Genomic DNA, 14,927 nt, shown 5'->3' on the forward strand with positions numbered 1-14,927 from the left:
TGCATGCAACACAGCCAAATTTGACAGCTTTTAAGCCTTCATGTCTTGATATGGAGGCCTTCCTGAGCCACCGGAATGACGCCAAACAACTGTACTCGAGTAGCAGTAACTTCCTGGCGCCTTTGCTCAACTTTTTGGGGACCTAAAAAATATCATCAAAAATCGACCAAAAAGCATGAGGGGTACCTCATGGTTTTCATCGAAAATCAAACGATCGCGTTTTTGACCCCAAAAATGAAGACGTTCACTATGATACATATTGAATCAAAATGTTTCTCTCGATCCAAAGCACCCTCTGAAACCACTGTTATGAGGGTTTCTTATGCAACATATGGCTATTTTCGCTAAAAACTTCATTTTATATTTTCTCAAATTGCTCGGTAAGTTTAGTCAAAACATATTTTTCATTTGGCACCATTGGAAGCGCCTTGAAAAGTACTCCAAGAATGTATTAGGAGGTACGGGCTGATCATCACAACTTATATAGTCGAAATTAACAAAATAATTTTAAGAAGTCGAAAAAAAGACAAAATCTTTTTTTTTGTAGGGTTTTTTTTTTTTTTTGTAGGGTAAAAAAGACAAAATCTGATCAATCTTGAGCAGAAAAAATTAACTGGGTTTGAACGTGTTGTGGCACTCCTGGCCTATTTGATCATGGCAATGATGATTGATGGGATGCTGATTAAATGGAGAGCATAACTTTCAAAGAACTGTTGCTTAGCTTGGATACTTTCTTTTGCTTTTGGTGGGCATTTTCATGTCTGGCAATACCTGTCAGCCTGGCTCATCAGCAGAATATATGTGATCGCAACTTTCTAATCATGATTTGCAGCATTTCAACATGACATGTAGCCAGTATTTGTCGCATTAATTCATCTAAAAGAAACTACTGCCGTTATCTGAAAAGCTAATTCGGTATATGATGAAGATATCTTTAAAGGTTGTATCAGGGCTCCAATCTCATTTGAAGGTCGAGTCGAATATAAGCATCCTCGTTGATAAAATTCCAGGCCTGTCGCTCTTCTTCACTTAGGGTTTCATATGGATGCTGTTAAATGCGAACAAAGGGTCTTTGAGCCTTGTCCAGTGCTCAAATGTAAATGTAAAATATTCTGTCTTATACGAACCAATATACTTCATATTGCACTCAAGTGCCATAAGTGTGGAGTCAGGAGGTGGTACATAAGAATGTTCAAGGTGGTCCGTATCAAGCCTGATATCTTGTGATGACAGATTATTGATTGCAAGTAAAAGCTAGTTCAATTAGTATGCTTGTCTCGATCTTGCTGAATCATGAGCAAAACGAAGCTATGTCAACTAGATCGAAATGTTATTGACATGAGCATGAGTCAGATGTGTATCTGATTTTTTATCTCACAAATTGTAAAATCATCTCAAATATAAATATTGCGTTATCGAGTTGCAATATTTATACTCAACTAAAATTTTAGTGCAATGATTCATACGCTAGAGCTGGTAGATCTATACCGTATTTGATACTGATGTGAATGCTGTTTTAAAACTCCATGTACCAAGCCAGCATAACCCACATGGACGATCGTGAATCAAGTGCAATGTCGTGGCATGAATAGATATTGCCTGGATGTTTGGCGATCCCAACAAGTTCAAATGCAATGAAAATTCATGCAACAAGGTATAGACAAATGTATCGAAAAAGATGCTTGATAACCAAACAAATAAATGGCATTCAACTATCACCACCACGTGGATGGATTTTGATAGTTTAACTTTGAATGCCAATGCATCAGCAATTGTTCACATAACACCAATGGAACATGATAGATTTTAAAAGAAAAAAGATTACTATAATGAGAAGATTGGGGGAACTTTTTTTTTTATTAAGATCATTGGAATAAATCTGGGTATAGAGGGGTTTATCTTTAATGTACAACATTGAAAAGGTAATTTGTTTGATGAGCAATGAAATAATATAACAGTGGCTTGAATTAGATGAATTATTAATGTAGAGAGAGAAATTATTGTGGTGAGAAGCGACACCAGAATTCATGAGAGAACAAGAATGTATCCACGCCGCAGTATTGACAAAAGCCTGATTCAAACTGGTAACCAATGTTAATGCCAGATGTGGGTGTGTTTGATGCCGGTGTAGCAGAGTTATTTGTAGTTAAAGGCGTTGAAGAAGAGCAAATAGTGGCATAGGCACAAGATTGGTTGTTAGTTTTGGTAGAATAGCACTTCATTTTGTAGCTTGATTTTGTAATTGTAAAAAAAAAATTGCAATTGATCCTTTTTAAAATTTGAACCCATATGGGGTTGCTTATATAGAGAGAGATCGCCAAACTTGAGGCCCAAATCTGAAATCGAGAAATCAAGCTGTGTTTTGCGATCCTCACAAATTTGCCCTATCGTACTAATTTGTAAAAACAGTTTAATTTCTCAGCTATGGGGGACGCTAATAGACCCCGTTATAGCAAGATCGTATTTTGTCTGATGAACGGTTGAGTGTACGACATGGTTAGACCTTTTTCCCTATGGATTTCGAAATTTTTTGTTCTAAAGGGTTCCACCACATTAGCAAGCAAGTAACGCATGCATATGCTTGCACTCTTTTCCTTATTCTAATATATACAAAATTGAATAGAATCGAATTGGTTGTATGAATTTCATGCATCTGCATAGGTTTTTTTTCATGTCATTCATCAGTACATGTTTTCACAATCCTCTTCCAATGTAAGATAAAACAATATGTGATGGCTTCTAAACAGAAAATTTTTATACATACAACGTGGAGCAGAGCCTGACATCCGTCAGCGAATAATACATATGCCTTGGTTACATTCATATACGACCTTTTGATACCAGAAATTATTCGATGGTATTCTTCCTGCCATGTCAGTTGGTGTTTCAGCTCTTTTTTTTTCATTTTGGCGTTCTCACCCATCTTGATCTGAAGCATATACAGTGACAGAAGGTAATAGAATAAAAAAATCAGGTTTCTTGTGAGTCTATTGTGCATGCACATGCAGAAATAGCACTGTCTCTCTGTCTAAGATGACGCGAGAATTGACCATATTAACAATTTTAGTAATGGACTCGATCTCGATGGGAGCGACAATAAGTTTTCGTATTTCAGACAAATCTCGATAATCCAATTAGGAAGTTTATAAAACCTTATATGAGCCGACAAGCAAGAAATCAACACAAGCATGTTTTTATCTCGATATCAAATTGTCTTGAATTGCATAAAAAGCTCAATATTTCTCATACAACACAAGCCTCTTCCATTTAATTTATGTGTTGCCATCATCATCGTTGAGCAAAGGGTTCAGCGTCGATCACTACTAGCTCCAATGTCGAGCAAACATCTGGATGAATAAATTGAGAACATGTCTAGCCGTTCGGTGTACATATCATAGTATCCAGTATAATCATAAAAGAGTCTTTATCCTTCGTTTGCTCGAGATAAAAGTTCTTAAACATATCTTTATAGCGTACAAACAAGGGCGTCGATTTGGCAATTAGCGATCAAAATAATGAGTGATAATGCAGTGAGATTGGGGAGTGCCAAGCCAAAGAAATTGCTTCCTGGTCGTATTTTCCAGTGTTGGAGCTGAAGACAGGGAATATTAGCAGGCATTGCGCTTGAACAAGGGCTTCACACCCATCTATGCCCACGCTGAATCTTGATTAGCAAAGATAAATGCCCGTCCGTCCATACGGGGTAAATTTAAACAATGAAGTACAGGTCGAAAATGGGTTCATCCGATGTTAATGTAACCCTCCTCCCCCCCCCCAACTTCTGAATTGTAGCACAAACAAGGGGGTTTTTCGAGAAGAATAGAATATTATATTATAGAGTGTTTATTGATTATATATACAATGTATTTTGCAAAGTAAAAAGTTCATGTTTATACACATTTCAGCAAGAAGCATTGACTTAGATGTCGTTGATGCTGATGAGAAATTTTCTGTAATCACGATGGGTTCCAGCTACAGCAGCCATGGCCTTGGAGGCAGCAAATTGGAGGTGCTTCTCATTAGGATCAATATCCTCGCCTAATTTGATGATGGTCGAGAACGTATTGAGCAAAGTAACCACACCTGGCTTATCTGGCTTTCCCGGGTCACTGGAAACGCCTAATCTTGCAAGTACGCCCAATAGCTCCATGGCTACGACGTCGATCACTTCTGCATTCAGTAATGGCCAAAGACTGGTTCGGATAAACACGTCGTAGGTCTGATTCCAATCATCCAGCACGATAAATGCCAATTCAAAAGAAGTGATCAGGTTATAGGAAAGCAAATCAAACTTGTCCTTGTCCTCTGTGTGCAGCTGTTTAAAGTAATCACTCTGCAACGTTGTCATTGCATCTTGTACGCACTCCAAAATTGGCTTTGGTTTGGATGGCCAGTTAAAGGTGTTAGATAACTGGTCGTACATGCTGTTCATCTATACAGACAAATGTTAGTATACTATACTTGACACGGGCAAATCACTGCTTACATTCTTTACTGAACTCGAGTTACAGCTGATGAAGTAAATACTGGATACAAAGGTGTTGTGCAAAGATGTGAATTGCGGTTGCGTTGCCTCAAACAGGAAACTCTCTTTCCAAATGATGCCTGCGTTCAAAAGGATAGGGATGATGGAAGAGTGAAACGCCTTTGTTCTGAATAATCCATAGATCAAGGAACGAAGCCGGCCAAATGAATTTTCAGACTTGCAGGCGACAATGAGCAATCTCACCAAACGACTATTACAAGTTGTTAGCGACATAAATAACACGAAACAAACCCCACTTACATTAGTTTGTGGTTCAGTGGCGTCTTTGCTGGTGGGCAATGCAAGATGGTTTTGGCCAACATGAACATGAACTGATCAAACTCATCTCTCTAATAAATAGGGTAAGCACACTGCACTTTACCTTACAGACCTCCACTCTAAGCAACTTACATTTATCTTGAACAAGCAGACCAAGAACCATGCATACAGTTTTTCACGTTGATCCATTGACTTGGGTAACTGCAATTCAGAATTGCCAAACTCGACCAATTCAGTGTCTGTAAGCACTGCAACCGACTTGATTCGCGCATAGCAATCTTGGATCTCTTCCAGCAAGTTGGGCAAGATCTCGTTTGATTCCTCCATACTGGGCAGTATGGTTCCTTTTTGCTTGTTAAACAATCCCTCAATGACATGATTCAAATGATAATCCGGTTTGGTGCGTTTGGCTACTGGTGTATTGGCAACACTAGTCTCAGACACAGGTGTTGAAGTAGAGGAAGACGATGTTTGATCCTCCATGTCCACTTCTTTATTCGTGCGCTTCTTTGACAGGCTTGGTGCAGGTGCATTGGAAGCCGCTCTCTCAAGTACTCTGGATGGGTTTTTGGCAGTGGCAAACTTCTCCAACAGGCTCTTTCGCTTCTTGACCGACTTGGTTGTATTGATTTGTGGTGCTGGAGCAATGAGCCCTGATTTTTGTTGAAGGAGCAACTCCTCAGCTGCTGACTTTTGCTGTTGCTGCTGCTGTTGCTGTTGCTGTTGCTGTTGGTGAGCAAGACGAGGGTCTCGAGACTTGGCAACAGCTTCTTTGAGTGGGCTGGGTCTAGCTGTATTTGAGGTGGGTGCTTTAGTGGGAATCACAAAACTCTTTTGCGTTATCGCTTGTAATGGCGCTGGTTTTGGAGGCGATACGATTGTATCATCCATATCTACATCTTCCACATCGTTATCTGACACAAATCCTCTTTGTTCTGCTTCATTCTCCAACGCTCTACGCAATTCTTGCTCCAGAAATGCATTCGTTCTCTTAATAAATTGGTATTCTGCCTGCAGTTTGTGGTATTTCTTGGTCAAGTCTGGATGTTGTGTGGGTGGATTCGCTGCTACTGGCACAGCTACTTTTCTCTCGAGCTTGACGTTCAACTGCTGGATGTGCCTCTTCAAACTCGCCACTTCCTCGGCGTGCACACGTTTCATTTCATCCGTCGCTTCTGTGCTGACCTGACTAGATGCATGTATGTTTTGACTCTTTTCATACTGTAGCTGCTTGATCTGCTCATTGGCTAGGCTCAACCGCTCCTCCAGTGCTTCGTTGTGCGCACTCACTTTGGAAACCTTCTTTTGCTCCATCTCCAATTGCAATTTCAGTGATACCAATGCCGAATCATCCGTCGTCAATGAAGATTTGAGGTCATTGATCTCCTCCTGCAATGACTCGACTGTCAGATTGTGATTGATGTTTGTCTCCATCGCATCTTCATCCATTTGATCTTTCTCAGCTTGTAGTTTGCTCAATGCCTCCTTTAATTGATGATTCTCTTGCGTTAACTTGGTTACTTGATCTTTGGCTATTCTGAACTCGGCGGCACTGGATCCCATTCTCTTTGCGAGATCTGCTTGTGTTTTGAGGTCGCTTTTCAGCTTTTTGTTGGTTTCAAACAGTGCATCAAACTGGGCTGATTTCGCCTTTAATTGGGTTTCCAGAGCTTGTACCTGTTCTGCTGATTTCTTGCATTTTTCGTCTGATTCTTGAAGACTCTTGATGGATAGGCCAAGATTAGTATTCAATGTGCTGATTTGAGCTTCACGAGCTGCTAGTTCTATTGTATTAGTGCATTAGTATTTCATTTTGCTTGCTCAATCTGTCTAAAATATACCATTCTTTGCATCTGACAAGTATTTAAAAAGCTTATTTGTGGCAATGATTCGTTCCTTCAGCGCATGAACGTCGATGGCATTATTGCTGTTGCTAGATGACTCGACGGTTGGTGTTTCGCTTGTTTCTTTTGATGCTTCGTTATCTGTAATTGGTGTGGTTTGATTATCGGAACTCATGATGGTGATATGTATAGGTGGTATAAGATGCACTATCTGGAAAGAAAGAGGAAAATTTTTATTGATGTTGGCATCGCAGGAATGTCAATCAATCAATGCAGTCACCAAGACGATGAATACAGTAACCTCAAGGTAATCTAATTGTATTGTAAATGCATCAATAGAGTGATAGTAGACTTGATAGACAGCCGCTCAGACAGCTCCATAACACATCTATCTGATTTCACTCAAAAGACACACTGGATACCATTGAACAATACGCTAATTTTGACATTGGGGGTTTTCAAGGATTGTTTCTCGGTCAAGATGAACTAAATGCACTGTTTGCTTTCTCCATGCTCTACTCTGATATGTACTAACAGCATCTATATTTTCTGAAAGCTGTATCTACTAGGACAGGAGGTCATTCTGTCTATCATGTCTTATTGCCTGGTCGAGTATGTGCTGACTGTTCGATTTTGTACCTGATTTGGACTCACGCGGGGACGCCATCGGCTTTAAACACCATCCCCACCTTTATGGATACACCCTTTTCTTTCTTTTTCTTCTGCAAAACCACACCATGTCTACACAACGCACCATGTCAACAACCATCAATACATTGATGAAGCAATTAAAAGGTATTTCATCTAACAATGCGTACATCCACCCAACTAACATCTCGTTCTATAGAAAACCCTTTGAATTGGGCACTCATCGCTGTGAGTTTTCAGCATCATTCATCACTTGTATGTGTGAGAGAGGCTCATGTGTGTTTTCTAGATACTAGCCTATGTCATTAAATCATATGCAAGCTCAAGCAAGCCAGCAGTTCAAGAAGCAAAGCATCCAGAAGTGATGGTTTTCAGGAATTATACACCACTGGACCTTTTACCTTTTGATGGTCTTGGCAAGGAGGGCCGTATTTTAATGGCTGTCAATGGGTCCATCTATGACGTTACTCGAGGTAGAAACTTTTACGGACCAGGTAAGAGAATCAGCTTGGAAATGGCAAGTAGAGAGAAGTTTGATATGGATGCATGTTTTTAGGTGGACCTTATGCTAATTTTGCTGGACATGATGCTTCTCGCGGATTGGCCAAGAATTCATTTGATGCTGATATGCTGACTGATCCCAATGAACCGATTGATAAGCTGGAAGATCTTGCCGCTGATGAATGGGAGTCATTAAGAGAATGGGAGGTTGGTATAGCTCATGTAAATAATGGGCCCCACATGTCACTCACTCTTTGTTTGTTAGCAACACTTTGCTTCCAAGTATCTCTTTGTTGGTAAATTGATTGAAAATCACCAGTAATAAACTATGTTTTGTGCGTGCAAATGTTTGGATCATGCGACTGTCAAGTTTATCTCGTTATTCTTTGTGTATTTATACAAGAGTGGCTAATTCATGCTTTTTGTTCGCTTTTCCTCTTTCATTTTCTCTTTCATTCTTATCACATTGGACATTCTTTGAGCAGGAGGAAATATGTCTCTGATTGAACCAGGTATATCGATGGAAACGACGACATGTTGTTACGGAAGCATACTGTTAACACCGATATTTGTGTATAGATCCAGCCATGCCTTGCCGTTTACTGCAGTTGCCAGACGAACTCCAATTAAAGATACTCGCTCAACTACCGGTTCAAGATCTTTTGAAATCGACTGTGGTATGCTTGTTGAATAATGCAATTTATTCATAAAATAACGAAATGCCCAATTCTAGATTTGCCGTAAATGGTATCATCTGATCTACAGTGGCCCATTGTGGACGACAATCGATACAGATCCATTCTACAAAATAATCACCATGGATCAAATTGTGAGATTACTCAAGGCGTCTGCTCGATTTTTAAAAGTAGCCAATTTCAGGTACCTATGCATGAGTTGAGAGTGCAACACACACACACACACACACACACACACACACACACACTAATACACACACAGAGGTTGCATTCAGCTGACAGGTCATGGACTCAGAACACTATCTCTCTCATGTCCTAATCTTGAAGTGTTGAACATTAAAGATTGTCGAGGTGTGTCATCTGCCAGCCTAAGCTACTTTCTGCAACATGCCGCCAACCTCAAGGTGCTGAACGTCTCTGGTCTGGATACAGTCAAATCTTCAACACTGTCTCATGCAACATGCTCAAATTTAGAAAGACTCGAAATGAGCTGGTGCCGTAATATCACTGGCAATGGCATCTTGGCATTTGTGAAGCAATCTTGCTCTACACTAACCTATTTGAAGATCAATGGCTGCCCTCAATTAGACGACGATACCATGGCATCACTAGGATCCAGTTTGCCAAATTTAACACATTTCAGTATGGCTGCTTGCACAAATTTGACGGACACAGCCTTAGTATCCTACCTCAAATCGCCCTCCAAACACAAACTCACACACTTGAATCTATCCAGTTGCGCCAGACTGACGGACACCACGCTATTGGCCTTAGCTCTATATACACAGCACATCCGGCATTTGGAATTAGCTGGCTGTGTCTTGATGACAGATCAGGGATTCTGTCATTTGTTTGCTCGAGTACACACTCTTGTCCACCTCGACCTGGAAGATGTGCATCAAATCACAGCAGCGACTGTTCGATCCATTGCAAATCATCAACCTCATCTACAACGACTGTGTCTATCGAGTTGCACGCAGGTATCCGATGACGATGTTGTGTATCTGGTGAATAGCTGCCACCAACTACAGCATTTGGAATTAGACAACTGCACCATTACGGACCAAGTATTGACTTTGATAGCACAGCATATGCAACAGCAACAGCAACAACAAGAGAGAAAATTGAATATGGAGGTGCTGGATTGCTCCAATGTGACCGAAATGGGTATACGGAAGGCATTGGCCAAGGCAAGCCCATTCCTGTCCATCAAGAGCTTCTACTCATTCCAAGAAGAGGAGCAGCAACAAACGGAGGATGGCTTACATAATGATGAACATGCCATGGACAATATTCATCGGCAGCATGGTCTGGGTATTAGTGGTCGATACAGTGCAGCACTGAATAGTGGCCGACACAGACGGGGAGGAGGAGCACACAGCAATGCACATGCCAGTGCCAATTGCATTATTATTTAAAGGCGTTCAGACAGTAAACGCATACATACACACATATATATATATATACATATACCACAATAAACACCATACTTTAGACAATCACGGAGACATATGCTTGTATCACGTATCCATTACGTAAATCTCGAGTAGCTCGTACTACAAGCATCCACATTCACCAGAAGCATCTATATAAATCATCAAAACTAGAGGGTGTTATACTACAGGCTAAGCTGTACAGCTTCGATAGGCAACACGAGTACCTGAACAGCCAGTCGCTTGCCTCAAATGCAATTGGGCATCATTGCGATGGCAATCAGCCAATTTAACATGAGTTTGAATTAAGCTCAAGATCGCTCGATTATAAAACTGTAGACAGTGCACGCTAATTCTGTTTCTCTCTTTCTTTTTTTCTTTCCACCAAAAATATGCAATCAACGACGGCAAGACACATGCTGGGTTGCGCACGCCTGTCGCTACAAACATCCAAAAGAACCTATATCACTACATCTCTCTGCACAGGCACCACATGGAAACGGACGCCCATACAGCAACAACACCCACAGACAGCCGCCTTGAATACAACTTTTCATCGACCTCGCACAGCATGGTTGATAGGCAGTGTGCGCCAACATGGCACGCACGGACACCACCACCATGATGCTGATCTAATGGCATCTCTCAAATCCTCAAGTGAGTTGGCAAGTCGAGAAAAAGATGAGCAGCACAGTAGGGTTGACACTCTGTTGTATAGGCAAAAAAGGGACGAGAATCACCATTATCGGCTTGGCCTCTAACGTAGGCTTGACTATAGCAAAAGGTGCGGCAGGATGGTAAGATGACAATAACGGGAAGCCAGCTCGGCAGAACTGCAAAGGCCAACTGTCTGTATATAGGGTCATGAACTCTGCCTCTCTGTTGGCTGAAGCGCTTCATTCATTCAGTGGTAAGTAGCAGCATAGCGCTTTGTGTTGGAATCTCTGTAATAACTATCCCCCCCCCCTCCCCCTTTGGCAGACTTACTGAGTGATTTTGTCACCTTGTATACGTTCAAAATGTCCAGAAAGCCTGCTGACAGTATTTACCCCTATGGATATGGTACGATAATTTTCAAATAGGAAAAATGTTCGCAATATGAAAATTAACACACGAATGTAGGCAAATTTGAGACAGTTGGATCTGTCACTGTATCCTCGCTGTTATTGGCAGGCGCTGTGGGCATTGGATGGCACTCGTTTGATCTCTTATTAGCCACATTGCAGACAGCAGGGCCGTTGGTATCAGACACAACAGCCACCGTTGTTGCTGCCGCTAGTACCAATGTTGCTGAAAATGCAGCACCAACAGCAGCAACCGCAGCTTCTTCCCCACCACATGTGCATGGTCATGGTGGTGTGTTAGATCCTAATGCTGCTTGGTTTGCATTGGCTAGTGTTTTGATCAAGGAATGGTTATACAGAGCTACCATCAAGGTAGGTATATCAGAGAGAAGTGAGGTGTTGATGGCCAACGCATGGTAAGCTATATTTGTCAGCAGGATCAGTGGTACGTATACACTAATACGCTTGTCCAGGCACCACCGTTCAGACGCTTATTCCAGTGCTGTTGCACTCGTTGCTATTGTGGGCAGTTATGCAGGCATGCCCGTCTTGGATCCTCTAGGTGGTATTGTGGTATCGGGCATGCTTGTCAAGAGCAGTGTTGGATTATTGGGATCCTCCATGAAGGAATTGATGGATAAAGGCATTACACCCGAGCAATTGGATGAGATTACAGAGGCCATCAGCAAAGTCAAAGACACGGAAATGGATTTGATCAACTTTCACTCTGTGCGTGGACGCAAGCAAGGGCCATTCAACCATGTTGACCTTGTATTACAACTGAATCCTGTCATCTCCATGGAAAAAGCATATCAAATTGAAGAGTTGGTGCGATCATCAGTCAAGAACAATTGCGATAATATTCAGGATATCCTGATTTACTTGGAAGATGCTAAAGCAGCAGCAGCGAAAAAGCATGAGTATGAGCATGATCATGAGCATGAGCATGAACATGAACATGAACGTGAACATGAACATGAACATAAACATCACCACGATCACTCTCATTAGATTTGTACATCTTTGATAGATATACACCTTATAGTATATAATTTCTGTAATTTTCTTTCCTTTCAGCATCAAGTCTCTCTCTCCCTCTCTCCCTCTCTCCCTCCCTCTCTCTCTCTCTTTCTCTCTTTCTCTCTTTCTCTCTTTCTCTCAAATATCTTCTTCATCGAATTGTTAAATTATCACCTCTTTACTTACATTAATCATAGATATTTGAAAATTGCAATTACATTAAAACCTCATCCCCTTTGTATAGAGAGAAGAAACGGTTTATTCATCGTTAATGACAATTTTTGGTATAATCAAGTGTTCATTGCTGCTTCGCAGATCACTGTATCCGTTGCCATGGTTGAGCTGCTTTTTGAGTTTTATGATTTCAATGATGAATTGCGATAGTACCAGGGATAGTACCTATAGTATACTTGACGGTGAGAAAAAGATATGTGCATACTCTTGATTTATGCATACCACAGCGATGAACAGGTTTGTATTGAAATACATGACAACTAGCATGTACAGTAGACGCATTGTAGTGGCAATGCCGTAAAGCATTGTTCTTTTGATAATAAAGACATATTGGTTTGTAGTGCCTTGCTGGAAGAACTGTGTGTCTGAACAGTGAGATGTCCATCTTTCTACAGTGCATATTAGCCAAACAACTAAATAGCCTATCCACATGCTGCCGCTGTCATTTAATGAGAAGGATTCAAACAGCAAATGCAAGCCATTGGCATCTTTCAAATGTGAGCACATAATCCGTTCATATCATTGCTAGTATGTATATACCACTATGAAACCACTGTTTTCCATTTTCCATATTGCAGGTACAAAGACGAAAGAAATGTAGACAAATGCTGATCTGGGAAAATCGTCCTGATTAAAATGACAGGAATCATGCTCTTTCTTCGGACTCACTGACCGCGTTTATAATGACCGAGTTTGAATAACAATGTCTGCTCTCTTTTCTCTCTATACAAATGGCACTCATGGAAGATCCTATCAAAAGATATTGGCTAAAGCAATCCACATATAACACAGCTGTAGGCATCTACGCTGCGTTGCCATTCCTGATGGTACCAGCCTTGTTCTTTGTCAATGCTCCGTATGGTAACCAGACATCAAGTAGTAACGCGTAGTCTATCTTGCAGGAATTGAAGTGATTGTATCTACATTTAGGTAGATTTGCAGGCAAACTGGGCGTCGATTGGAGCTTGCCTGGCAAATGGAGTTGGGCTTTTATGGAGGTCATTTCGCCCATCATGTTTGGTACCTCTCTTCTGTTTACTCGACCCACAGGCACCCCCTTCCAAATCATGCTTTCCGCTGCTTGGATCATCCACTACATCAATCGCAGTATCATCTATCCACTTCGAGCCACCTCCATGGCGCCAATTCACATCTTGGCATTTCTCGCCTCCATTGCGTTCAATGTCTTGAATGGCTACACAAATGGTGTTTGGATTGGAAGACATAGCAATGCGACAGATGCTCAGTTTTGGATTGGCATGGCCATTTGGCTGTCAGGCTTTGTGTCCAATATACACCACGACAACATTTTGTTCCAATTGCGAAAGATCAAGAAAGACGACGGCAACAAGCGATACTTTATCCCTCATGGCGGCTTGTTCGAGTACATTAGTTGTCCCAACTACTTTTCAGAGACCATGGAATGGTTGGGATACGTCATTGCAACCCATGGAAGCATTCCTGCCATCATTTTCTCAGTCTCCACAGCAGCCAACTTGTTTCCAAGAGCATGGCGTACACATCAATGGTATAAGCATCAATTTCCAGACACGTATCCTCAAAATCGAAAGGCAGTGTTGCCATTTTTATTGTGATTTTTCAGAAGGAGCAGCAGCCTTGTTTTTTACATACAATCTTTCGTACCGATTAAAGTGATTCCACATGTCTCTTTTTGATCTCTTTGAGCCCAAATCCTCCTTTGCTTTGATCATGTCTCGTCCATGTTTCATGCAGGCTTTGTACACCTTTTCTTCTTCATCCAATGTCCATTCTGATTTGTCAATGTCGGGTGCCAACACGTTGTGGTAGTGCTGTGAGATATGGCGCGGCGTACGTGAGATACCTGTCACCTTGGCCACCACTGCAAAATTCTCGCCGTACTTTGACACAGCATCTAGAATCTGATCACCTTCTTCCTTGGAGAATCGTCCCTTCTTTTCATTCGTCATTTGCCAGCGCCAACGCTCCAAGCACTGTCTAGCAGTTCTTGAACCCATCATTAGAGCCACTTGTTGCATGTTCTTTTCGCCGTATCTGTGAATCAGTGATGTCAATTTCTCGATTTCCTCCTCTGACCATTTTCCATGCTTGATGTTGGGATCAATGCTGTGCTTGTACGTCTGTTTGATCATGTATGTGGGTCGCTGTCTAGGCAATTGGCTCTGAATGGCCTTCCAATCTTGAATTTCGTGAAAAGCTTTTCCTTGGCCCGCCTTTTCCAGTGCTTTCAGTTCTTCTTTGGCCCAAGGTCCTCTTGTAGAAGAGTCCATCAGTAAGCGGTATCGATTCATGACGTTGCTGGGTGAACGATCCACAAAGTGGCTTGACAGCATGGTCCATCGTTTACCATGAGCTGCAATCAAATCAAGCAACTTTTGATCTTCTTCCTTTGTCCAGTTACAGCGAGAACGCAATGCTGCTTGTCGCTCAATTTTCCAGGCCTTTTCACGAAGCAGTTCAATGGGAGAGAAAGCAGGTGTCGCGGGTATTTCTTCTCGACGGATATCGATTTTTTCCTCTTTAATGGCACCGGTGGTATGAATGAACATCCGAGAGGGTGCTGTGGCAAAGACCACACGCGTGCACAAAAGCGGCAAGGTAGTTTTTTGGAGTAGTAGAGTGTTTTGGCTTATGCTGAACGCTCTCTTCAATAAGGTTGTCATGTTGAATTTGTTTAAAAGCAA

At 41.5% G+C, this 14,927-nt stretch overlaps 8 protein-coding genes across 8 annotated transcripts; 5 read left to right on the forward strand and 3 right to left on the reverse strand.

Annotated features, from left to right (window-relative positions):
- Positions 1-3,919: 3,919 nt before the first annotated feature.
- Positions 3,920-6,823, reverse strand: ATC70_008928 (uncharacterized protein; the record flags this gene model as incomplete). The annotated part of the gene is made up of 5 exons (XM_064828170.1): positions 3,920-4,432; positions 4,487-4,736; positions 4,787-4,875; positions 4,937-6,588; positions 6,646-6,823. 5 exons carry the CDS (start codon positions 6,821-6,823, stop codon positions 3,920-3,922), a joined length of 2,682 nt encoding a protein of 893 aa, XP_064685372.1.
- Positions 6,824-7,385: 562 nt separating this feature from the next.
- ATC70_008929 (uncharacterized protein) lies at positions 7,386-8,119 on the forward strand (the record flags this gene model as incomplete). The annotated part of the gene is made up of 5 exons (XM_064828171.1): positions 7,386-7,443; positions 7,496-7,524; positions 7,586-7,790; positions 7,853-8,004; positions 8,063-8,119. 5 exons carry the CDS (start codon positions 7,386-7,388, stop codon positions 8,117-8,119), a joined length of 501 nt encoding a protein of 166 aa, XP_064685373.1.
- Positions 8,120-8,290: 171 nt separating this feature from the next.
- ATC70_008930 (uncharacterized protein) lies at positions 8,291-9,910 on the forward strand (the record flags this gene model as incomplete). The annotated part of the gene is made up of 4 exons (XM_064828172.1): positions 8,291-8,309; positions 8,377-8,474; positions 8,531-8,676; positions 8,755-9,910. The coding sequence occupies 4 exons, from the start codon at positions 8,291-8,293 to the stop codon at positions 9,908-9,910; spliced, it is 1,419 nt and encodes a 472-aa protein (XP_064685374.1).
- Positions 9,911-10,317: 407 nt separating this feature from the next.
- On the forward strand, positions 10,318-10,843 carry ATC70_008931 (uncharacterized protein; the record flags this gene model as incomplete). The annotated part of the gene is made up of 3 exons (XM_064828173.1): positions 10,318-10,582; positions 10,644-10,722; positions 10,786-10,843. The coding sequence occupies 3 exons, from the start codon at positions 10,318-10,320 to the stop codon at positions 10,841-10,843; spliced, it is 402 nt and encodes a 133-aa protein (XP_064685375.1).
- Positions 10,844-10,944: 101 nt separating this feature from the next.
- ATC70_008932 (uncharacterized protein) lies at positions 10,945-12,000 on the forward strand (the record flags this gene model as incomplete). Its single annotated transcript, XM_064828174.1, has 3 exons — positions 10,945-10,987; positions 11,048-11,405; positions 11,463-12,000. 3 exons carry the CDS (start codon positions 10,945-10,947, stop codon positions 11,998-12,000), a joined length of 939 nt encoding a protein of 312 aa, XP_064685376.1.
- A 267-nt stretch (positions 12,001-12,267) lies between these two features.
- ATC70_008933 (uncharacterized protein) lies at positions 12,268-12,549 on the reverse strand (the record flags this gene model as incomplete). The annotated part of the gene is made up of 2 exons (XM_064828175.1): positions 12,268-12,408; positions 12,466-12,549. The coding sequence occupies 2 exons, from the start codon at positions 12,547-12,549 to the stop codon at positions 12,268-12,270; spliced, it is 225 nt and encodes a 74-aa protein (XP_064685377.1).
- Positions 12,550-12,974: 425 nt separating this feature from the next.
- On the forward strand, positions 12,975-13,777 carry ATC70_008934 (uncharacterized protein; the record flags this gene model as incomplete). Its single annotated transcript, XM_064828176.1, has 3 exons — positions 12,975-13,104; positions 13,174-13,669; positions 13,723-13,777. 3 exons carry the CDS (start codon positions 12,975-12,977, stop codon positions 13,775-13,777), a joined length of 681 nt encoding a protein of 226 aa, XP_064685378.1.
- A 52-nt stretch (positions 13,778-13,829) lies between these two features.
- On the reverse strand, positions 13,830-14,906 carry ATC70_008935 (uncharacterized protein; the record flags this gene model as incomplete). Its single annotated transcript, XM_064828177.1, has 1 exon — positions 13,830-14,906. The coding sequence occupies one exon, from the start codon at positions 14,904-14,906 to the stop codon at positions 13,830-13,832; it is 1,077 nt and encodes a 358-aa protein (XP_064685379.1).
- Between the last annotated feature and the right edge of the window lie 21 nt (positions 14,907-14,927).

This window comes from Mucor velutinosus (assembly GCF_035048745.1).
Source record: "Mucor velutinosus strain NIH1002 chromosome Unknown tig00001563, whole genome shotgun sequence".
In the NCBI taxonomy this organism is placed as follows: Eukaryota; Fungi; Mucoromycota; class Mucoromycetes; order Mucorales; family Mucoraceae; genus Mucor; species Mucor velutinosus.